The sequence below is a fragment of the Acanthaster planci genome, linkage group LG10 (genome assembly GCF_054643075.1).
Source record: "Acanthaster planci isolate LZ-2023a linkage group LG10, COTS_SCS, whole genome shotgun sequence".
NCBI lineage: Eukaryota > Metazoa > Echinodermata > Asteroidea > Valvatida > Acanthasteridae > Acanthaster > Acanthaster planci.
This window is the reverse complement of record NC_141786.1, coordinates 17965931-17989854: the sequence shown is the minus strand read 5'-3', so window position 1 is coordinate 17989854 and position 23924 is coordinate 17965931. Positions and strand designations below refer to the sequence as shown.

At 40.8% G+C, this 23924-nt stretch overlaps 1 protein-coding gene across 3 annotated transcripts; it reads right to left on the bottom strand.

Annotated features, from left to right (window-relative positions):
* Positions 1-451: 451 nt before the first annotated feature.
* On the bottom strand, positions 452-23268 carry glb1l2 (galactosidase beta 1 like 2). 3 transcript variants are annotated; one of them, XM_022255391.2, is made up of 21 exons: positions 23161-23268; positions 22688-22996; positions 19397-19557; positions 19075-19143; positions 18350-18445; positions 16951-17059; positions 16040-16132; positions 15483-15567; positions 14716-14780; positions 13688-13775; positions 12557-12694; positions 10584-10676; positions 9776-9882; positions 8898-9050; positions 8031-8105; positions 6963-7053; positions 5870-5957; positions 5051-5171; positions 3787-3903; positions 3129-3248; positions 452-2692 (listed from the first exon to the last, which is right to left on the bottom strand). In XM_022255391.2, the coding sequence occupies exons 2-20, from the start codon at positions 22904-22906 to the stop codon at positions 3144-3146; spliced, it is 2073 nt and encodes a 690-aa protein (XP_022111083.2). In that variant the 5' UTR covers positions 22907-22996; positions 23161-23268; the 3' UTR covers positions 452-2692; positions 3129-3143. The 3 variants fall into 3 exon arrangements, with proteins under 3 accessions (XP_022111083.2, XP_086998071.1, XP_086998069.1); XM_087141945.1 differs by lacking the exon at positions 22688-22996 and having other exon boundaries at positions 23041-23246; XM_087141943.1 differs by lacking the exons at positions 22688-22996; positions 23161-23268 and adding an exon at positions 22427-22465.
* Between the last annotated feature and the right edge of the window lie 656 nt (positions 23269-23924).

Below are 23924 nucleotides of genomic sequence, written 5' to 3'. Positions count from 1 at the left end.
CCCAATTTACGTGGACCGAGCCGGGAATTGAACCCAGACCAAAGAGGTGGAAGGCAAGCAAAGAACCACAACGCCAACCTGACTCCCTGCGTGTTGATTGAGCTACAGCTGTGACCCGGTCCTACAACTGGAGTCGTTAGGCCATTTTCCAGTACTTTTATTACTATGGATCGGAACGAGCAAACTGCTTTTTCTTTTGAGGAACCCCTTAGCCTGTAAGCCTGATGTCAATAGACACTATCTGAATGAAAAATGGGGAGCGTTTAATTGATTAAGCAAGATTCTTTTCAAGGCCTTCAATTTAAAGCCACTTATGACTCATGTTTATTAGGCTGGGCAACATATCTCTGATGTTGAGGAGGAATTCTGGCTTAAATGCAAAATGTCCATCCTTTAAAAAGGATTTGTTCGGAGCAAAATACGAAACTAAAATCTGACATGACTTCAAGACTTACCATCTCCACAATCCATAATTTCCTCCATTTTAATAATTATCCTTTGTAATAAAATACAAAAGCACAATACCCATGATTTCAGGGTCACAACTAACAACTAGTCTACACTCCAATAATTCCAACTGAAGTTGAAAAGGGTCAATGAAGAACTAGAAATACATTTCAATTTAATATAATACATTGCTAAATGCACCATATACATGTATTGTATTCATGTACAGAATGTCTACTTGTGTTAAACGAAAACAAAAAGTAATATGAACTATTTACATGATTTCTTTAAATATTTAAATAAAACATGCAGCTACATTGTTGATGGTTTGCAAATTTTACCTGGATTTGTCACTAATGAAAACAGGGCGTTATCATTAAGAAACCACTGTCGATATTGCCCACAAACTGTCTTTGCTGCCGCTGCTAATTGTGGGCAATGGCAGTTGGTTAAGATAGCTCGGTCTTTCGGAGACAGGTTTGTCAGTCAATAATGAATACTGAATAGCAAAATGAATAGTGACGTCTTGTAACCAAGACTAAGACAGCAGCAACACTGAGCTTGAGGGCTTATTTAGAAACTGAAATAATGGAAATCTGCACAAAACATGATATCATTCACACCAATTTCCTCTGTGACTGTTCACACCAACAACGGACAAACCACACAGTGGGGCAAAAACCCACTGCAATCAGACACCTAAAGCGATTTCTCAAAGACACCTCACTAAGACTTGGTGTGTAAGCAATCAGCAGTCTTGTTGAGCATGATGTCACAGACTAACAAGCATGGCTCAGCGCTTCCTCGTTGTGCATTCAATTGACGATTGCTCCCGCTAAGTCACATGATGATAGTGGGTATCAAACATCCAACAAACATACATGAAGCGTCTTCCCACAGTAAAATGTGTCATAAGAATAATTTCTTAAAAATAAAGTCTGCAGTCAGTACTAACATGCTGGGTAATACATCAAAAATCGGCCTGATTTTTGGTAAATCCTTACAGCACACTTTGCTATGGGTTTTACTGATGTTTGATACGGTTCATGACTTGGCTATTATTCCTGTGAGCGCTGCCGTTATTGCGGAAAGACATCAACAGTGATTTGCTGGGTTTCTGACAGCTTTTAAAATGTTCCATGCTGCCCAGCAGGTTACCGTTTATGAAAGCTTCCATCATTGCTCACTTCTGTAATTATCTTGAGCTTCAACTCAGAAAACTAAAATTGTACCACAAGACTTTAAATGTCATTATGGAAGTGAAGCTAAGATTTGGAGAGCACCCGAGAACTCCACAAATTTGTTAATACTTTAATGAATAAAATCTACCATTTAGAATTTTATCAAAGCAAATCTGGTTAAATTACAATTGAACAAAAACTTCTAATAATTAACCTAAATTTCCCAGCTGCATGAGCACCACCAATAACGTCTGAATAATGCTATACCGGTTTCATATTAACTCCTCTACAGAAAAAAAATTAAGTGACCAAGAGTCGATATCAGAGTTGTTGACTGCTCACTAGAGTTACGGAGTTGGAGTAATAAAGCAAACCCAAATGAAAACTCTCTTGCTTATATCATTTCAGGAGCTTGCATTGCACCCACTTGATGTCTTATTTTGATCAATCATTCAATTAATACATGTACAAAGGGAGCTGTAACGATTGCAAATTCTGGACAGGGGTGTAACGAGTGACATTTCTGAGGTGGTTTAGGGGCATGCAGACATGTTTTCCACGTGTTAAAAAGCAAATAGATGGATTCCACATTAGCGCCGTCTGCGCATATCCGCATTGAAACCGAGCCTCTCAGTGTTGAAGAATTACATTTACCCAAGAACACGTAGTAAATTCCTTCATCTCCCCCAAATTTCAGACTTGATGGTGAGTCTTTTAAAACATCCTGCTCGGTCGCATTGACGCCCCCAAACCTGGGTGTATTACCCCGCCCCTTCCACTTGTTACCATTCAATATGTCATACAGGGAACAAACAAATTATCTCACAGGAAAGAGACACATTGAAGATGAAAGAACTAAGGGCAAATTCTTGTTGAGCTGATTAAAACAATTTTTAAAAAAAGGCTTTCTACATTTCTGTCATCACTGATGATAATTTCATCAGCAGAGGGTTTGACTGGAATCAAGCTTCCATGATTGGTTGGCAGTTGATCACACGACCAGTGACATCATTCCTTTGTCGAGGAGGTGCATTGCTGGGTCTGGCCAGTGTTCCAGCATGACACTGTGGACAAAACAAAAAACATTAAAAACAGAAAGTTGACTTCAACAATCCAAACATGAGAGGTCGTTTTGTAATTCTAAAGCCTCTATTTTAGCTAACCATATGCTGCAGGGGAGCCCGGTTTCGGGCACATAGGCTTTATACAAGAAACCAGGGAGCCCGAAACCGGACAAAAGAGCAGGGCCTTATAACAAAACACCGTACTCGGAACAAAAGACCGAGCTCCTAGGAATTGCCAACTTTTTTCAGTTGTCAATAGCGGAGGAAATTGGTCCTTATTTTGAGAGATTATACCACTGTTTGTGGCAAAAGCGCGAGTGGATTACCACCGGGGACAAAAGCGCTCCAGCGATGAGCGATACAATACCGCTGCACGCTAATCTGGCCCCTATCAAAAAGATGCCAGTAGCGCACTGTGCCAGTTTCAGGAACTTACCTCGCCGTGACTACCTCATAACGCATCCTCATCATTGGTCACGTGAACGGTGTCGCCCAGGTTGTGCTTATCTGTTAGACTGATTTTGTTTCTACCCTGATGAAGTTCAAAGATGATTATCTGAAACGACGAATTGAAAAAAAATATCATGCAAAGTCCTCATTAGCTGAGAGGGCAGACAGGATGGAATCTGCCCACCAACCCCAAATATTTTCTCCAATATCGTTTCAGTGCCTCTTGTAAGTGTCCACTCCACATAAGTTGCGCTAAAAGTTCAAAGCTAGGAGCAAGGTATTTCTTCTCGAATTTCAATTTTGCCTGTTTGTCAGAATTAACCTCTTTGATCTCAAATTTTCAGGTTTTAGGAACATGACGGTTGCTAGGGAGATTTACGGTGAGCCTTCCAAGCCCCAAGTCTGTATATTTTAAAGACTGCTTTCCAAGCTGAATAAAGTTGAACCCTACAGAACTAATTAACATGAAAAAAAGTCCTATCTCAGGACTGGGATGGGAAATTGAGCTCTGCTACACACCTTATAAAGCTTACACTCTGGGCATTACACAGCCACATTTACATTTTTGGATCAGACCACACGTTTTTCCAAGAGCAGGTTACAAAGGTAAATGGATAACTGGAGAACATTTTTGACCAAGTTACCTCATTTTTGCCTTGCTTTAATAGCGGGCCAGGCAGGTAGTAGGTTGACGTCGGGCCGAGACTCCAGTAACGGCCCAAGTTGAAACCGTTGACGCATATCACCCCCTTTTCCCATCCCTGGCAAAATACATGAAGATAAAACCAAAGGAAACACAGATTCCTAAGATCAGCCATGGTAAAACACAAGAAAAATCACACACCACTCTCTCTTGAAAACCTTAAAAGCCCAAAACAATCCTCAAAGGTCGAGTTCAGGCAGTCTCTTCTTGACACAGGTTTCTTGTTCTCTATGATAGGAACACGAGGATCATATGCCACCTCCTCGTCATGGTTTTACAGGAACACACCGAAAAACTCGTGAGATTTTGATTTCTGAACAGGGGAAAAATGCAGAGAGATGGCTTCCAAAGCCACAGACAATGGGAAGTTTTGCAAAATTAACATTAATTATTTTCCATCACACAGAAATGAATGTTTCCTTTTAAACAGAATAGAATGTAACCCATTTATCCAAACATTAACCCCTAAAGAACGTACATGGACGCCGTCATGTTGCATGCCACTCCCTACCAGCTATAACAGGTTGTACGTTCCCGGCATTTGAGCGGCCGACCCACGAACAACAAATCGAGCTGTTCATGAACATACGAGAACAAGCCGCCCGAACTCAGCCTAAGATTGTCCAAGAGTAAGATAGCTCTCAAAGTGAGGTTGTACAATGTACTTGTAATAACAGCTAAATAGCCAGGTTCCATCTCCTTTCAGAGTGTTCAATAAATAAAGTGGAGGTCAGAAGCAAGATCTTCCATTCAGCAGGGCCTGTGTTAGCATGGGAAGTCATGAAATGTCAAATCAAATGCAGTTAGGGTTTTTAGTACAAAGCTGGAGAAGTAATTGAATGCATTGCTTGAGAAAAAAAAAAGAGCCCTCTTGCATCCCTGCGACAACTCCATCACCAGTTCATCTTTTGGCGAAGTCATGTTTTTACTTGCCTTTCAAGTCTGGAGCCTGGGTTCCAATCCTGGCTCAGTCCATATGCGGATTAGCTCCTTGGTCCCTACCTTATTTTGTCTGTTTTACCCAGAATACTGTTCTTGGGTTTCCTTCCCTCCCACCTCTTAAACTGTATCTTGTGGTCAATGTCTCTTCCATAATAAGTTTCTTTCGGCTTACGAGCTACAGTGCTTTTGAAGAATCCTTGGTTTCATTACATGGAATAATTAATTATAATAACAAAAATAAAGACAAGAAATAGGTTACGTACAGTCATGTCGACAAAAGTGTCCTTGGGTTGTTTTTCAGAAACTTCTAGCGTCGCTTTGTAGAGCGCTGGGCGGTGACCTTCAACTGGTGCAAACGCCTTCCACTTACTAGAGGCCGACACCCTTTTGGGGGAAAGAGAGAAACAAACAAAACACAAATTCATGATTATGTCTGCACTGCCTAGCCGTCCAAACAGAGAGCAAAGTTGGTGATCCAAGACGAACGGTTCCGCTTTGATCACAACACGACGCTGCACACCTGACTAAAAAGCACTACGCCCACTATTTTTTTCTTTTGGAACCCAAAACCTTCTGATCTTCTGAAAACAACCTTTCTAAGAAGGAAAGCACAAGTTTCTGCCAATTAGTTTACAAAAATGATCAACTACAAATAGGAACAAAATCTCATAGTGCAGCTGAGCACAGAGTAGCAGGAACAGGTGACTGGTCAAATTGCCTTGCCAAGTATAACACCCGACACTGGTTCTCTGAACGCAGAAATGCAATTGTAATGTTTCCTGCATCCTGGCAGTGTTGTACATGTAGTTGACAAATCACGAGAACTTTCACAAGACCGGACCACGCACAAGATCATTCCAAAGACCAGTTACAAGTGGCAATGTGAACAATGACAAGGAATGTTTTTGCTGCTCAAGTCATTTGAGTACACGTAACATGTGACTTGAATTCAGACTGGAGGTCTTGTGTGGTCTTGTGATGGTTTTCTAGGATCTGACGGTCTTACAAGGTCTCAATTACAACACTGCCTGATATCAGGCCCCGGTCAACACGCTCAATCAACTGAGCATGTCCAGACTTACGCTTCAAGGAAGGGCTTCTTAAACTCAAAGGGTAACATGTCCCACTTCAATTGGGTTTTGCCGTCAACTTCAACCTCTCCGAGTATTCCTGAGAAAGTTGAAACAAAACATCCTCGTTGGCACACAGTCTACTTTTTATCAAACTTTGCTGAAAGCTTCCAAATCTGAATTCTTTTAAAACCTATGAAACTAACTGTAGAAAGAAGTAAAACATGACCTGACAATTTCAATTATGGAAGAAACTTGGCGAATCTTCTAATGCGACACACTTTTTAGTTATTTCCTCCAGCACTTTTATAATGTCATCAAGCCAAAACTCCACGGACGGTGAAATCTGCTTAATCCTAACGATCAACCATCTTGGCCTGTGAGCTCCAAGAGCATTTCAACAGTTGGGAAGAGAATTCCTTGTGGACACCATTTCCCAAGTTCATCTGAATTGTTTGCAAGACGTGCTCGTTCACCTATCCCATCATGCACTGCAGTGAACACTGTAAACTTGACCAAATCAGGATCCTCTGTGTACCTTTGTCTCCATTTATGCTTTGGGTATAGGTTTTTTCAACACTGAGCAGTGTTACTTGCTTCGCGCCCTCGTGTCCACTTATCGTGTCCATGTGAATAAACCCTGACTCGATGAATCTGCCAACCGTTTGTATGCAGCGAATCGGCTCCTCTACCAAAAGTGGTAACAGCCACTTGCTGGACTTGATTTTACGTCATTCATGCCTGCATTATAATTAACGACTACATGTACTTTGATTGGTGCAAATGTCGTATACATTATGCAAGATCATGTCGTGCATACGCAATTATAAATAACTACATATCACTGACGGGGGTCTGATTGGCTGATCTGTCAAGTCGGACTTACTGACTGGTGACGTTTGACACACGTTATACGATAAAGGTTAACAAATGAGGGCGCCTTATAAGGGTTATGCAAGCTGCCGAGCTGGACAATCATGTAATGTGTACAGAGGAGTGAAGGGATGGTTGACTGGGAAGAACAAGGCAAGTCCGACTTGATTCAGTCCTATCAACACTGTGATATGTCAGCGGAACGCAGGGTTAATCTCCATATTTACAGTACCTTTCCGTTCATGGTCCAGATGATTTCCGTAATTGACACGCCCCATGTTTTCTACAAACAGCTCCAACGTATTGGGCCCATTCACCCCTCCCTAAAAAACAAACAACAAAAATTAGAAAAACATGCCTAACTCATTTGTCAAATAGACACAAAATGTGCCCATGATTTGAGGGGGGGTTGACCCACCATTCCCCCCCCCAATCAACAAATGGAGCGATCCATCCCAGCTTGTTTGGTTCCTCCCAATATGCCACTTTCTTTGTTCACGAAGTGCAAATCTGAAACCAGAAAAATGCTAGCGATATCTGCAATGCAACATATCGGGGACACAACCTCTCAAAGTTGGTACATTTAGGAAGGTTCTCAGAAAAACTGCTTTATGGTTAAAGGCAACAGAGTGATTCTCTCTATAACATCCGTGTCTTTACAACAGGTTCTCAGAGAAATCTGAAAACCGATTTCTATGACTTTCCACGACTAAAATATGACAACATCTATGAATTTAATGCCATTTGATCAGAGACAAGTTGTTTAGTATTATGAACTAGAAGACTGCCATAGCCACTACAAAAAATTACAAGAGCATCGCCTCTAAATTTTATGTTTTCAAGTGTCACATCGAAATTATTCCTCGTACCATCTTGATTTTTTTTTTAATTTTACAAAGGTATTATGTTGAGAGGCCTTCAGTGCACCTTTTCTCTTCTCCTGGCATATGTCACCAGTTTGTCAAATAAAATAATAATAACAACAATTTCTGTGACTTTTCATTATGGCTTTTTGCTTTCATCTGACAGCAGGATTCAATGACACCATTTTTTTTGGGGGGGGGCCAAAATTTTCCCTGACTTTTATGACTTTCCAGGACAACTTTTTTCCAGGATTGTTCAGTTGCCAGGTCCCTTAATTCTCTACTCATTGTGAAGTCTGGTTGGTTTTTAAAGTAAATACTGGAATTAGGGACTGGGTGACTATACGATCAAAGACGTTACTAGTGTCCCCTTTTCTCGCATGGAAGTGAAAACACAGCCCCTTTAACACATGTGGAGACCGTGGATAGTCAGTCACCTTTAATGTCAGCAACGTATCCTCATGGTTGTCAACTCTGGTCATCACACCGACTTGCTTTGAATTCAGAAACACCTGCAAATTTGGGGAAAATGATATCTTTACATGTAATCCTTGTTTTATATCTCCACTCTGATTTCTGGAGTAAAGTCACACACGTATACCCAGCAAGAAATGAGACCGAGGGGTAACCCCCAACATGTCCAATCCCTATACACATTCAAGACTATTGTTACTTAACACATTCCCCCCAAGATGTCTGAAAGGAATTCCCCAGATTCCTGCGATACAATGACCAACACAAAGCAGGGGGGGGTTCTCTCCATCTCATACCTTGCTGCATATGCAAACACGAGATGCCAGCGGTCAATGCAGGTAACATTGAATTTGAGAGCCAGATTGGATGAGATGGTTACAGGGGGCTAGTATGTCTGTTTTGAAGCATCCAAGTGCCTAAAGTGTGACTGCATTTAGGAGATTTTTTATGTAATTTCCAGTTGTTTTAAACTGATTGTAGAACTTGGCATGAAGCTGCAGACACAGCCGCAACTTGGTTAAAGCCCACAGGCTAAATTTGCAATTCCCCGGTGCCCAGTTATATGTATTCCATACAAAGAGCATGATCAGTGCTAGAAAACCGGGGAAATGTAAAGCAAGAACTCATCAAGCTGTGTCAGAAACAGGCTTCCAGAGTCTACTGTATGGGCGCATCTCAGATTCATAAACAGCGCCCTCTGCAGTTTTACCCATATCCAATTCAGAAGTTGATCTTCTGACCAGTGCTGTGAGAAAAAAATGGATATGCTGGCTTCAGCCCCAGAACAGAAAAATAACATCTGTAGAAGGGAAAGGATGTCACTCAGTTACCTGAGCTCTGTCTTGGGGTGGGTGATCCAACTTCAGCTTCTCTGGGTTGTGGTCGACGGTCGTGCGATAAAGGAGGAATCCATAGCCCTGGCCCCCACCTTGGTTGATGGGCAGCTTCTCCATGGCAACGGGATGGTCCATTTTGATTGGCTCCTGGGAAAACCAAAGAGAAAATATGAAGGAGAGTTTTTAGAGAAACAAGATGAAGTAGGTGTTTGGCGTACATCTCCGTTTTAGAAGACTCACACCAGGGCAAAGTAGAAAGTGATACTGCAGAAGAGCTGGTAATGTCTCCATGGCAACAGAATGGTCAAACTTGATTAGTTTCTCAGACATTCCACAAGAGGGATGGTAATGAATAAGCCATTCGTGAGTTAAATTTGAAAAAAATCTGGTACAGTGAGTTATCTGCACATTAACATAACAATTTGAATTCCCCAGACTAAAGACACTGTTGCTGTACTTTGTGATTTGGGGCAAGCTTTTGCATAGCGACCACCATCTCTGGAATGGACTGGTTCCTTCATGCCCTTCTTATCTACTGCAAACAGTACACTGGTGCAAGGCGTCTCTTACGTAACTACATGTACGCAAAAGCTTGCCCCAAATCACGAGGTATAGCAACAGTGTCGTTAGGATGAAGAATTCCAATTGTTATGCTCAACTCAGTGTGCTACATTTAACTCAAATTTGTCTCGCAAATAGCTTATTGAACTGCATATTGGAAGAAATTTTAATGGTCATCTGCTGGTCAGTCTTGGTTTGGATGGTTCAAACAGGGCAAGCCAGTGGCTATGGTCATACCCAGGTATTTTGGACATGGCCTTTGCAAGACATTGATTTCAATATTTATTTTTCCTTCTTGCGATTTAACTCACCCCGACAAATTCCATTGAATCGTCCAGCGTCATGTAGTGAGTGATTTGTACATCCCCGTATGCCATTTTCCCAATCTGTGTGGGTATCCGGGGCAATGAATCTGGAACTTTTGAAAAATCAAAAAATCAATGTGTCAATGCCAACACTTGTATCATTTTTTTTTCAGGATTGCTTGTAAATCCTCAAGATTATCTATCTAGACAGGCACAAATGAATTTCAATGAAAACTATTGTGTACGTGTACATGTAATTATAACACAACTGATATATTTCTCTTAGGCGCTTATTCGTTCATGCTAACATGTTGTATCTCAGCCTGCCAAAGGAAAGCTGTGGTACGGTCACGTTCATGCGAAACCATTGTTTCTCAAAAATAAAATTCACACATTCTTTGAAAATATGGCATCAAGTGTGTCTGTTTTGTCTCTTCTTCACACTTAATGCTGAAAATAAATCCTAGCACACAATTCACTTTATAACAGAAAAATGCATGAAGGTAATAAATACGAGAAAGCAAACAACCTTCAGTGGAAAAATATGGTAAATTGAACAAAATGGAATTTGATCACTGACTTTGATGGATTTTTTGCACGAATGGTGTTTGCTTATTTAAGAGTAAATCAGTCTTCTCCTATAATTGGTGTCAAAAGGACGGCAAATATATTACTACAAAACCTAAACGTACAAAAGTATTGCTGCAAACGATTGCAAAGGGGGCTCCATATTAAGGTTACAAAGTGAAAGGTCTCGGGTTTTCTCAAAACGTCACACAAATAGCGAAAAAGCTTACACTATGTAATCGCTAACCTGTTCCTTTGGGGGTATTTGCCTTCAAAACTTCTTTGACCTTGTAGTATTTTTCCGTCAGGTCACCAGCCTCGGACAGAGGGGCATCGTAATCTTAGGAGTAAATGAAAACAGGTCAAACTACGTTCAACGTGCTGTCAATATCGCAGTTGGAAATATGGGACCTGTTTGTTTCACATGGATCCGGATCTCCATCAGTAACCCCCTGTTGATTCACTGACACCAGAACCTGCCTATCGGATGGAGGGAACCAGCATCGTGACCACTGATCAAGAACAAGGACCTTTTGAAACAAACCGGCCTACGGAGTGAGCTGGAAGGTGCCTCTGATGTTAGCAGGGGCCTATACTTCCTTTACATGACAAGTGCGATAGTGAGGCCGCCATGCTTGTCTTGTTTCCCATAGGCCTGCTGGCAAGAGTAATATAACTTGACATATTGATAAAAGGGAACAGACTATTTTTCCTTCCAGCCTCAGTTTGGTTACAAAGCTTTGAATGGTCGAAAAACAAGATGGTTGCCCCCTTAATAGAGGCCTCATGCACTTCACTGTTAGCCCTGATTTTACTGTACCAGTCACGGTCAAAAAATCCTCTCACCTGATCTGCCAGGGTATACAGACACAAAGGGGTGATTTGATTGATTTTGACTTATAGGACAACTTGTCATGAATCCATCTTTGCATAGCAGGGTAAAAGTCGGTCTGTTATCATGTATATGACTTGTGTGCTTCTTTGGATGCCTTGGTGTTATGGAGGCTTGCCCCTGCTTCATCAATAAGACTGATAGCAGGTGGCTATTGTTCATAACAATTAAGTATGACGTCGTGCTTAAAGGATGACCATTTCTTGCACATCCATTCCTTTTTTCTTACAGTCCTCAGAAGTGAAGCTGTGTACATGTAATACTGGGGGTCAATGTAAGAGGTAATGAGAAAAGGTGAAATTTGCAAAGAGAAAATTTACATTTCGTGTCAAATATTCATAGATATTGACGGCAGAAACCAGATATCAACAAAATTGAATCAAAACATGTCATTTAAGTCGTCCCGGGTTCAATTTGTTGAATTTCATTCCTTCAAGAGGTTTTCAAGCTTGATTTCTTTTCTGTGAAGATCCCAATCTTCAAACAACCTTTGTATACAGCAGTGGAAGTTGAAACACGAAAAGATTTGATTTTAGACATTTCATTCTGAAATATAAATATAAATTTGCCAAACAACTACTATAATATTAATAATATTAATTAATGACAATCAAAATTTTAGAATGCACCATTTCCATAAAAACGATCAATAATGAAGTACAGCTCCAACTTAAGGAAATAAATGGATGTCATCTCGCTGGTACCCAAACAGCAGTATGGCGATACATCTGTCGTGCCAACTGGGAGAATAATTTTACCTAGACCTAACCCTGATGGCATTGGTAATGTCTCAATCTTCCCCAGGAACAGATGCCTCTAATCCTACCTATGCTATAAGAAACTTCTACAAGACACGCTGACACTAAAATTACGGAATTACAGCTAAGCTTGTATTGAAACTAACAACAACAAACCTACTGGATAAAACCACTGAAAATCAAATATCTTGCAGTGCAACATCATCATCATGGAAATGCATCTTTAAAAAGGCAAGTTTGAACTTCACATTTGAAAACGGCAAAGCTCTGTTCGCCCCGTATCTGTCATGCCAAGGCATTCCTTAACTTAGAAGCAACCATTCATTTAGCTTGACCGTGTCAAATATTACATTTCTACGCTCAGTAGTGTAATTGTCTTCAACACGAGTAGCATGCTCTACCAGACCCGCCACCTGTCATGCTCCTTCCTGAGCTCAGGCATTATTTAAATGAGCTCTCAGTTCATTTAAAATTCTAATCTATAATGTGGTGATGCATGACCTCAGGAAGGAGTACGACAGGTTGGCAGGTATGCTCTAAAAAGACTACTACAGAGCAATCGAGACTCACCATAACTTGTAACATCTGGGGCGTAGATCTTGTCTAGGTTTGCACCGTTCATGAATCCAAAGTTGGTTCCACCATGGAACATGTAGAAATTGATGGAAGCATCCAGGTCCAAGATACTCTTGACTAGGTCGGCAATACCTGTGGAATATGGGTGTTAAACACGGGTACCAACTGAGGTCAAAGGCTACAGGGTAATGTCAACAACTACTTAGTCCCAAAATTTACTCAGCACAGGAATCTACCTGCTGAAGAAATGTGGGTCACCAGCCAAACCTTCACACATTTTTTGTCTTGGCCGGTTTCCCAGCTAATTTTGGCTCTTGGAAATTAGAATTCCTCTGGTTTTCAATAATTTACAAAAGAAACATAAAGTTTCCAAAATAAGGCGATTTGTGGTATTGTCATTAACAACTGGAAATATATCTTCAAGGTATTTTATTCACTTTCTTGTGGAATATTTATTTATTTTGTAAAGTTTTCCGTAACGCTGACTTTCAGGGCACACACCACATCCCAGACATGCTGTCATACATGTACATCTTACATTGCTGTCATTACTGACAGCTATTAGACCAACAATTTCATAAGGGCAACTGTCGGGTGTCGGAACTAGACTATACACGATATGTTCAGTTGGAAACAGCTTTTGCAGCTTTGTTTGGCAAAATAGAAATATCTATTAAGCATATTAGCACAACTTGCTTGCAATGATAGTACCGTGAAAGTTGGCCAACTCTGGCGCAGCCAGATATTTCTTATCAGGGGAGTCGGACTGGCGTAGTGGTTCTTTCCTCGCCTTCCACCTCCTCGGTCCGGGTTCGATTCCCGGCTCGGTCCACATGTAGATTGGGTTTTCAGTCCCTACCTGATGTTGTGGGCTTTTACCCAGAATATTCCCCTGGGGTTTTCCTCCCACCTCTAAAACTGTAACTGCTTCTCAGTGTCTCTTCTATACAGGTTTCGTCAGGCTTGGGAGCAACAGTGCCTACAGGTAGGGTGCTTTTGAGGAATCCTTGGTGTCATTACCAAAAATCAATATCAATAATAATAATAATGGTGTGGAAGGACAAAATGTTTTCTGAACCCAGCAACTGTGAAAAAAAAAAAGGCAACATGAAAACCGTGTCATACCGTCGGCACTGAAGATGTGGTGTTTCTCTCCCCAGTGGTCAAACCAACCTGACCAGAACTCCATCACCATCAACGGTTTGTCCGTTCCCTAAGAATGAAAGAAACAAAAAAAAACAGTGTTGTAACCAAGTCCTTTTTTTGAAAGTCAAGTCAAAGTCATTTTTCCATGAGTCAAGTTGGAAGTAGCATTTTCCCAAGTCAAGCCCAAATTGCATTTTCCCGGGTCAAGCTGCGAGTCATTTTTTCACCAGCCAAATTATGAGTTTTTACTCATGAGACATCATCATGGAAACTATATCACAGACCGATATTTGCAACAACCAACCATGGCACATAAATGCTTGAGGACTCCTATCAACCACTCAACCTCAACCTGCCGGCCAAACAGGTTCAACAGGGAGTCTCAGCCAGCATGAGTTGCCTGCAAGAGGGAATTGTCCCCCAATCATCACAGGATGGCTACACGATGATCAGGTTTTGGTGCACAATGACCGGATGACCAAGCAATGTATTTACGTGTAAGTAGTTTACTACATGTGTGACAGGCTCTAGAAAAATGGGTAATAAGTCACCAGATTCGGGTTATGAGTTTTTGATATGACTGGATTCTGTACTTCAAAAGCTAAAATTTGATATATATGAATGACCCCTGTAGTGCACTGCGTTCCAGAGATATATAGACATTTGTATATCCACATTTTTGGATTCAATAAAAGCACTTTTTGAGAAAAAGCTCATAAAGTGTAGCACTTGGAAACACAATGCTATGTAGGATTTCCTACTGAATGAACAATTTTTTGTCTTTATCAGTATCCATGTTTGCAATCACAAATTCTGAAAATATAAATATTACAGAAGCTATTAAAAAAACACAAAATCATGTTTTTGAAGAAATTTTTCCCTCTCCAAATAGATCAGGCCATTACATGTTTTGCAATTGCGTGACTTATCATCCTTTTTTTGCAGAGCGGGTCACATATCTACGAAGTGAATGCACTGAGCAATGTATAACCTATTGGAAACTGCACCTGTATATTTTTAACGTCCTGGAAGTGTCTTTCTGGAGCAACTTGGAAGTTTGCTGTCAGCAACACTGGAGTATAGAAACATCAAACATACATGTATCACATTAACTTCATTTAGCATTTTTTGTATCCCACCGAAGTAAACAAAAAAATGACCAAAATTAATTTCAGATATTTGACAAAGGATTTTCATTAGCCAGGGCCCAGGTGCCAGTGTACCATTCATGTACCACTACATCCTAGGTTCCATAGGCCGTATGTGTCAGTATTCCATAGGTCCTAGGTCTCCATAGGCTTGAGGCATCTGTCTTCTATAGCCCTAGGCATAGGTTCCATAGGCCCTAGGTGCCAATTTTCCATAGGCCTTTAAGCACTATTGTTCTGTAGGCCCTGGGAACCAGAGTTCTGCAGGCCCTGGGCACCAGTGTTCCTAAGGCCTCAGGCACCTGTGTTCCACAAATTCTTGGTGTCAGGACTGCACAAGCACAAGGATGGATCCAGGACAGTGAAATCAAATAGGGGCCATCCCTTCAAACAAACAAGAGCAGTGAACAAACAGGCGACATGTTGCATGTAATACGAACATGGAACACAAATGTGAAATGAGGCAGTGTTACTTGTACGTGAAAATAGATTACAATTTGTAAAGTGACAACTTTCCATGTGATAAAAGGTGAGCTATGTGACAAAAGGTTAACACTTTTGCATGACATCCATACAAAAGCGCTTTTAAATAACACAGCAAGAAGTCAAGGTGTGCGCGCATTTACCTCCTGGCAAATGACCATTCAGCATCGCTGTCCGACTGTTATCCGATGTCAAAAACATCTCCTTCAGGTTTCGCTTCTCCATGGCCTGAAAACAACAAGAGGAACAGGAAGAGTTGATTTCAACCGTGCTTTCCAAAGTTTCACTAACTTAAAGATGTACTGGCAATTTTTTGCACTGTTGGGACTCTTCGGGTCCCAAAAAGACAAATAAAAAAGCTTTGGGTCATTCTATAAATCCGGAGTCCAAAAAGTGTGACATTTTTGTGTCCATGTTACACCTGACCTGTGTAATTTAACAAGGGAATATCACCGAAATTGATTTCAAACTATTTTTACTTTTTTGCCAGGTAATTTGCATTAATTTATCACTCCTGGATGTCAGAAAATGTGTTCTGAACTCACGAATCATATGGTAGATGTGACAGGGACACGGAAAACACTGGACCCCTAATTTATAGAATGACCCATTCAACAACTTGTGTGCCACCACGGTAATGACTTCATAATATTGGCCCATGTATCAGGTTCCTAATGGTGCAAGCGAGACAGAAACGTACCTCTTTGATGTAGGTCATGTATTCCACATCTTTGCCATAGGAACCATATTCATTTTCCACTTGGAAGGCTATAATTGGCCCTCCACGGTAATACTGCAAATGAAATACCAAAAAAAAGGGGGGACCTAGGTAAACACTGACGTTGGAGTTAGCTTTGTCACAGTGTGAAAAGTTACAGAACATGAGGAGACAAATAAATACACGGCAGATCATACCGTCCAATCAACGCTTTCTTTGACATTATTACTTTGAAAACCCAAATACGTTTCTGGTCAGGGGAAGGGGGCAGAAACGTTTTTCAACTCACATTTACATGCTGTGTACTTTTGTCAACTTAACCAATCTGTTCTTTTTGTACTGTGCAGCAGGCAAATTAAACAAAAACACATCAAAAATCGTACATATTATAGTATTATAATTCATAGCAAATATCTGGTTACGTGTATCATGTCTGAAAAGGGCATAAAAGTACATTGTATAAACATTGCGGCATCGTTGATCCCAGAAGTAATTAACAAAATGATCAATTAGTGGTATTGGATACTTCCCATGATGCAATGCAGGTGGAGGTGAAGTGGGATTTGATAGGTCTTGTCCAAATTTCTCGGCTGGGGCTTGAAATTACACAGTAAATCTATTGGAAGCAGCTGCAGCCACTATCACAGACTTGTGAGTAAATTCAAGCCGTAGCCAGGAAATTCAGACACGGCCTACATCCGTATTTGAACATCCATTATTTTCTGCAACAAAGTGAGGCAAACCAAACAACTGATGCTGCACGGAAGAGCATTAAGACGTTTAAATATTTTGACATTACATGTCAGAAATGGACGTATGGGAACGAGGTTGGGACGCATGGAGGTGAGGGTGAAAGTAGGGTCAAAGGTCAAGATGGCCAGAACTAAACTCACCTGCAGTCCCTCCACCCTTGGCAGTAACTGATCAAAATACTTGTCCACAGAGTCGATGAACAGCGGGTACATGGTACGAAGCTTCATTTCATCGTAGCTCAAGAGCCAACTGATAAAGAAGGAAAACGAAGCAAGTGTCGAAGTGAAATTTCCTCAAACTTGCAAAAAAGGACCAGCCCCTTTGAAATTAAATGCAATCTTCTCTGCTTATGACCCAACATTACATAAATGAGGACTTCGGAAGTCCGCAGAGCAACTTATAAGTGAAAGATACAGCTCCAATGGTACAGTCCATTGTTTTTAGTTATCCAAAACCTAAAGGCCAGTTCATACTTTGCAGGAAAGCGAAAACAAATGTGAATTTGTGAGGGGCGATCAAATATTTGTGTTGCGAATTTGTAAAAGTTGAACACATTCCAACTCTGATGAAATTTCGCTGCAAAGTTGTCATGACGTCAAATTTGCTTCATCAGCTTGAAGTATGAACAGGCCTTAACTGACCAAAATATCGTTGTTTGTGGCCTCTCTTTCACAGTTCTGAGTAAGTCTTTTGTGAATTAGATTTGAATAAAATCTGGTACACTGAGTTATCTGATTACATATAAACATAACAATTTGAATTCCTGAAACTAAAGACTAGTTGCTGTACCTTGTGATTCAAGGCAAGCTTTTGCATAGCAACCACCATCTCTGGAATGGACTGGTTCCTTTGTGCACTGTATACACTGTATACAATGTATTGGTGCAAGGCGTTTCTATGTAACCATGGTAACTAAGCAGAAGCTTGCCCCAAATCACACGTGTAGCAACAGTGTCTTTAGTATGGAGAATTCCTATTGTTATGTTTCCGTGAATGTAAAGAACCCAGTGCACCAGATTTTAGTCAAAATTAACTTGCCAAAGGCTTATTGAGCAAAACTTTCACTATTTTGCAACCGTCACCATGTTTCTAAACAATCTACCAGGTACACGCACAACAATATCAACATTTTAATTCACATCACTTGACTAAGCCTCCATGTTATCCCAATGCATTGTGGGATACTTCCAAAGGTAATCGACTTGGAGGTTCAGGTACTTGGATTGGGCATGTGAAATGTCAAGTGGGGGGTCAAATCAATCACAGTCACGCTTGTAGGAGAAAGCACCCGGGGTAGTAATTGAATGCCCCATGACTGAGGTTGACCACACTTCCTGTTACAATTACACTGTTCCGTTATTCTCCAATAAAGCGTGTTGGCAAGGCAGGCCACGCTGATTAATCTGTCACGCCTAGCTTTACAGGGGAGAGCATACAGGCCCAGTTATTATGCTGATTTACGGAAGTTTCCTTCTACAATCACTTGTATTCATAGGTAAAGAATAATTTCAAGATTAGAAAATTTTTATGTCATATTACCTTGGCAGGCCGCCAAGATCCCATTCGGCGCAAATGTAGGGCCCCGGCCTGAGGATAACGTACAGCCCAACCTTCTTGCAAAGGTTCAGAAAGGCCCTGCAACAAGCACAAGAAATGACACATCATGCATGGAATCTAAGACTTTCCACAGCTTCTGTTCAGTAATAACTGCTTTAAACCTTTTCACTAGCTCAGACAGACGACAGAGAAGCAGTCCCAAGCCATGGAAATCCTACCAAACCTTGAGGTTAACATGGAGGTAGGAAGAAACCTGAAGTCTACATTGGTGTGTATGTGGCACGAAAGCTTATACATGTACATCAGTTTAGATCTTGCTCAATACCCATAATGCATTTCCTGAAGCAATTCTTTGGAAATTATACGATCAATGCTGCACTTTTTTTAAAATTTAGTTCAACTGTTTACTTAAAATCTGCAAAGTTCTGCAATATCAGATACCAAGTGCTCAGCCTTGTTGAATGCATAAAACAAAAACTACAAGGTAACATAGTCAAACCTTTGTTAGAACTCAAATTCGTGTCTTCATTCACCATGTTGACTGGAAAGCACAGTAGTCAAATGTTGGTTTGCTCGGCTAACTTTCAATGGAATGTACACAAATACATTTATCTCATGTGTGTACCTTGGTAAAAGACGAGTACTGAAGTAGAGATGTGTACAATATCTAAACAGTTGAGAGCAGCACCGTGTGGCAGATAACTTACACAATATCCAGCTGGCCACTGAAGTCAAAGTCACCTCTGACCTGCTCATGCATATTCCATGGCACATACCTGCAACAGATGGGTTATAGCACAAGCATACTTGTAATGGATGGCTTTTGTGGTATATTAATTAATTAACATTCAAGTAGCATCTTTACATCACTGACATACTGGAATGTATGGACATTGGACTCTAAATACCGATTGAAGTCCCGTGTTGTGATACTCGTAAGAGGTCTTCACTAAAACCATGTCCTTGCGGGGTTGGACATCATAGTGTTATGTTGTAAGGAATCGAATAAACAATTATTATTGTTCTTACGTGGTGACGGTGTTGAGTCCACAGGCCTTCATCTTGATGAGGCGGTCCTCCCAATATTCCGGCACCACTCGGAAGTAATGGAGGCTGCCCGAGAGAATCCGCAGCTTTTTGCCCTCCCTGCCGAGGACAAACTCCGGCCCAACATTCTTCAGCGATGGAAGCTGAAAAGGAAAAGAAATATTTAGTATGTGCAAGTACATGTAGCTACATATCAACATGCGTACATGTACTCACAGAGTACTAATACTTGGAACATATGCCCAAATCTTTCTTCAATAAACCCAATTGTGCCTGCCAGTGCTATGGAAAGTCAGGTGACCTGTAGTAGGTATCAAATATCAACAGAAATGGCATCTGGGTCATTCCATGTGGTTAGGGCACAATTTGTGACGGTGTCCTTGTTACATGGGTAACTTTTACCACCTGTCATGACCTGTAGAGTAGGTCATTTACTCCAGAAAAATAACACACACCTCTGTATTTGGCCTTGCAAGATGTAAAACAATGTCAGTTTGGAATTCACTTGCAGGGAAATAGCTGTTCGTTTTTACAGAACCCACATAACAATGGACACCGTCACAAATTGTGCCCCTTTACAACAAAGAAGAAATTGACATGCACAGCAACTTAGTTACTGAATCAAAAGTCACACACCAAAGCACTCTTCACCAGGCAAAAATGACCCATGAATGGACAACATTCCAAACAACCAATGACAAAGTGAACAAATGTCAAAATGATGTGCATGAGTGGTTTCTGTATAGGGATGCCATCCTTACTGACTATGCATACACATTATTGAAAAGTAATGATGGTGAAATCTTTCTTTATTTCGTCCTGTGACATGGATTTCTGCGTAAAACTTACAGCTCATTCGGTTACATTCTGTGACTTTTGATTCAGTAACCAAGTTGCTGTGCATGTCAATTTCTCCTTCGTTATAAAGATAATCACTTGCTTTTGATTAGTAAGGGGTATTGCAGCATACATGTACCTGTGTACAAAAATTGTTTATTTCTATGGGGTTAATTTTTACGTGCGGCCTTTAACAGAAGTGGCAAGTTTCCTTTGCTGTCCAGTTTATATGTACTTCTGAGTTTTGGTCACAGAGTCTGCGCAACAAAACCTGACAGCGGCAAAAAAGACCCATCAACTCAGGGTGATTTCTACGCTAGCTTCGCCTTTCAAAATCTGCCCATTTATGCACTAACACGTTGACAATGCTTGTCACCACTTGTGGAGTCATTTTTGTTCTCCCTTTCAAAGACGATGCACCAAAATGAAAGACTGCCTCAACCAGACATCACTTGACACCTGTGCACAAACTCTATTAGACTCACCTCGTTAAAGACATCCATGTACATGTACAGGCATCATTGATTTTTCCTGGCAGTGACATATATATCAACCACCAGAAAGAGATTGGCATGTAACAAAATTATCTTAAAGTGAGCAATTTTAAAATATTGGAGTGTTTTACTGAGAAAATACTTGAAATTTTTCAGACCAGTCTCATCTGGTCTGAGCACAGGGTGCTACAGATACGTGACATGTCCAAGTACAGAACCCTTTCCATGGTCTGATAGATTTGAAGTGTTTTCTAATGTTTCAAATTCTTCCCCGCTTAATTTAACTCTTTACGACATTTGCTTTCTGATGACTGATATAAGTACATACAGTATATGTACATGTACATGTGCATGTATAGGCCCTATGTAAATGTACGTTTACCGCAAGCAAAAATGAGTAATCTGTATGGAATTTTCTCTACTTCAACTAAATGCAAGAGTTCCATACAGACGCCATCTGACATCCTGTGCACAAACCCAATGAGACTTGTCTGAAAGATGAATATGTACTGTCCATGTACCTCTACCCTTTCCCCAACTAAATTCATTTTTCTAGGTCGTGTTATCACTTTCAGAATTTCAGATGGGTAACAGATACATGTAACTCTAAGGAAAAATGAATGGAATCCTAATATGGAGTTCTTTCCAAATTAAAACTCCAATTTCTTTGGAGTTGCTCAGGCAAAATTCACATTGTTTTAACAGGCAATAAAACATTTAAAAATATACTGAACTATTGTACAATTCCATAAAAATTATGGAAGAGATCTATGAAATACGAATATACGAAATATCAAACTGACAAACTGTAGGTCCAATTCGTGGGAAGGAAATTTTTTTTCTAGTGCACTGACCTACATGTATAAAATCAGCCATCTAAATAAATGTACATCTATAATTGGTACATGTCAGTAGCAATTTAAAACTACATGTACTGAGGTACAGTGTATTCGCTCAGAAAATAGAATTTTTCACACCAGTGTCACGGTGTTTGTGCAGAGGGTATTAACGATGTCTGTATGGAATTCTTTCTGAACTACATGTAGTGGTAACGAGATGTACATTAGCCTTTAATAATTATCTTCATGTACTTCTCACAGTGCTTAACATTGTGCAAAATCCCCATGCAGTATTTGCAATTACTAGGCGTGGTTACTGAAATGTATCGCTACACGCAACTTTGTCGTGAATTATCAAGTTGAATATTGGGGAGTCAGGTTGGTGTAGGGGTTCTTTCCTCGCCTTCCATCTCTGCAGTCCGGGTTCGATCCCCGGGTCGGTCCACGTGTGGATTGGGTTTTCAGTCCCTACCTGATTTTGAAGGCTTTTACCATCATGACCATAAAAAACAAAAACCATTGCTCCTTTTCCCTTCCCACAATGCCTTTCTACCATTGTGCAAAATCACCCATGCAATATTTGGAAAAAGGCTTATGTTTACCCAGAATATTCCTCTGGGGTTTTCCTCCCACCACTAAAGTTTAACTGTAACTGCATCTTATTGGCTCCTCTCTAAACAGTTTCTTCTGGCTTACAAGCTACAGTGACTAGGGCACTTTTGACAAATCTTTGGTTTTATTCCCAAAAAGGCTTAGGCCTAAGTTATAACATGTGTAATATTAAACTAGGCCATAATGATTTCAACATGTCAGACTTCCGAACTAAGTACCCCAAACCTTACCATTGTGATTCCAGAAACCGCCATGACATGCATGTATAATCCTCCACAAACTGAGAGAGATCACACTGCAAGAAACCTAAGTAAACCCTGAGTTACACATGTTATATAACCAAAGCTCTTCTCTATTGAAGAACTTCCCACCAGCACAAATACAATCCTAAGTTAGGCCTTGAGGGTAGGCCTACGATTCGGCCGACCTCGAGAAAACAGACCACATAAAAGAGAGACGGGTAAATCCTCCGGGTCTGTGTTGCCGCTCACCTCTAAGTGGCTGGCTTGGTACTGGAGATTCCAACGGTGCCAATACCAGAAATATATCAGCGACACGGCGGCGCACAGGATCACCAGCCATCGCAACAGGTGCACGGAGCGCACGGAAATCTGAGACATGTTGAAGATCACCGCGGATGACGAACCGGGTGCCGCTCCAGAGACAGCGCCACCTGGTCCGTTGCCGGCTGCTGTCGAGTAGCGGCTCATGACGATGGTTGATGACCGGGGAACGAAATTTGCACCTCAAAAGCAACGCCGTTGAGGAAAGTCAGCCAAGCGAGACGGAGAGACATGTACCTGTACACGTTGCAATGACATGAATGAGGTTGTAAATTGCTTACCTGGTCGACTGACATGACCCCGTCACTTGAGGGCGTATATGACTCCTTTAATTAAACAATGATAGGCACAATGGCTAATATAATTGATGAAGAGCCTGCAAAAACCGTAGTTCAAACCACCTGAAATTCCAGTCTATGAGAATGCAATCATGAAAATGACGCCGTGGTTTGCCACGCGCGCAGTAGTCAACGAAAGTGAGGGTACTGCACAGATCACTCTCATTTGTCCTACATCTTATATGGGCGGCCAAACATTGCAGAAATATCGTCTTTGGGTTGGTTTTCGATTTTACCTCCAAATCGTTCAAAATGGACATTTGTCTAATAAATCTTAAACAGGCTAATATTTTCTTTTAGTATCTAGTAGTACGCGTATTATTGTCCAGTGTTCTGATAGCTTTGGGGATTTTTAACACTTCGTGAATTATTCTTTTACTTTTGTACCGACGGCCAACCATAGTGTTGGCCACTCGTACATGAAAAAAAACCACGACTGTGACGTGGCCACTGTCGTTAACGCCTACAAATTGTATGAGCGGCCAAAGAGGCAGAAATGTCAATTTTTGGTTGGTTTTCGGTTTTACCTCAAATTCGTTAAAAGTGGACATATGTCCCATTAATTTTAATAAGGGTTGTATTTTCATTTAGTATTTGGCAGTGCGTATGTTATTATCCCTTGTTCTGGGAGCTGCGTAGGATTTTAAAAATTTTGTAAATCTTTTTTTTTACTTTTGTGAGACGGCCAGCCATAGTTTTAGCCACCAGTTGGAAATGCACGAGCAGACCTTTTGGTATACCCATGTACATGTACTTGGCCCGAAGATCAGAGTTCAAATAAAGGACAGAACCTTGGAATTCAGTTATCCATCGCTGGCGGCGGTCAC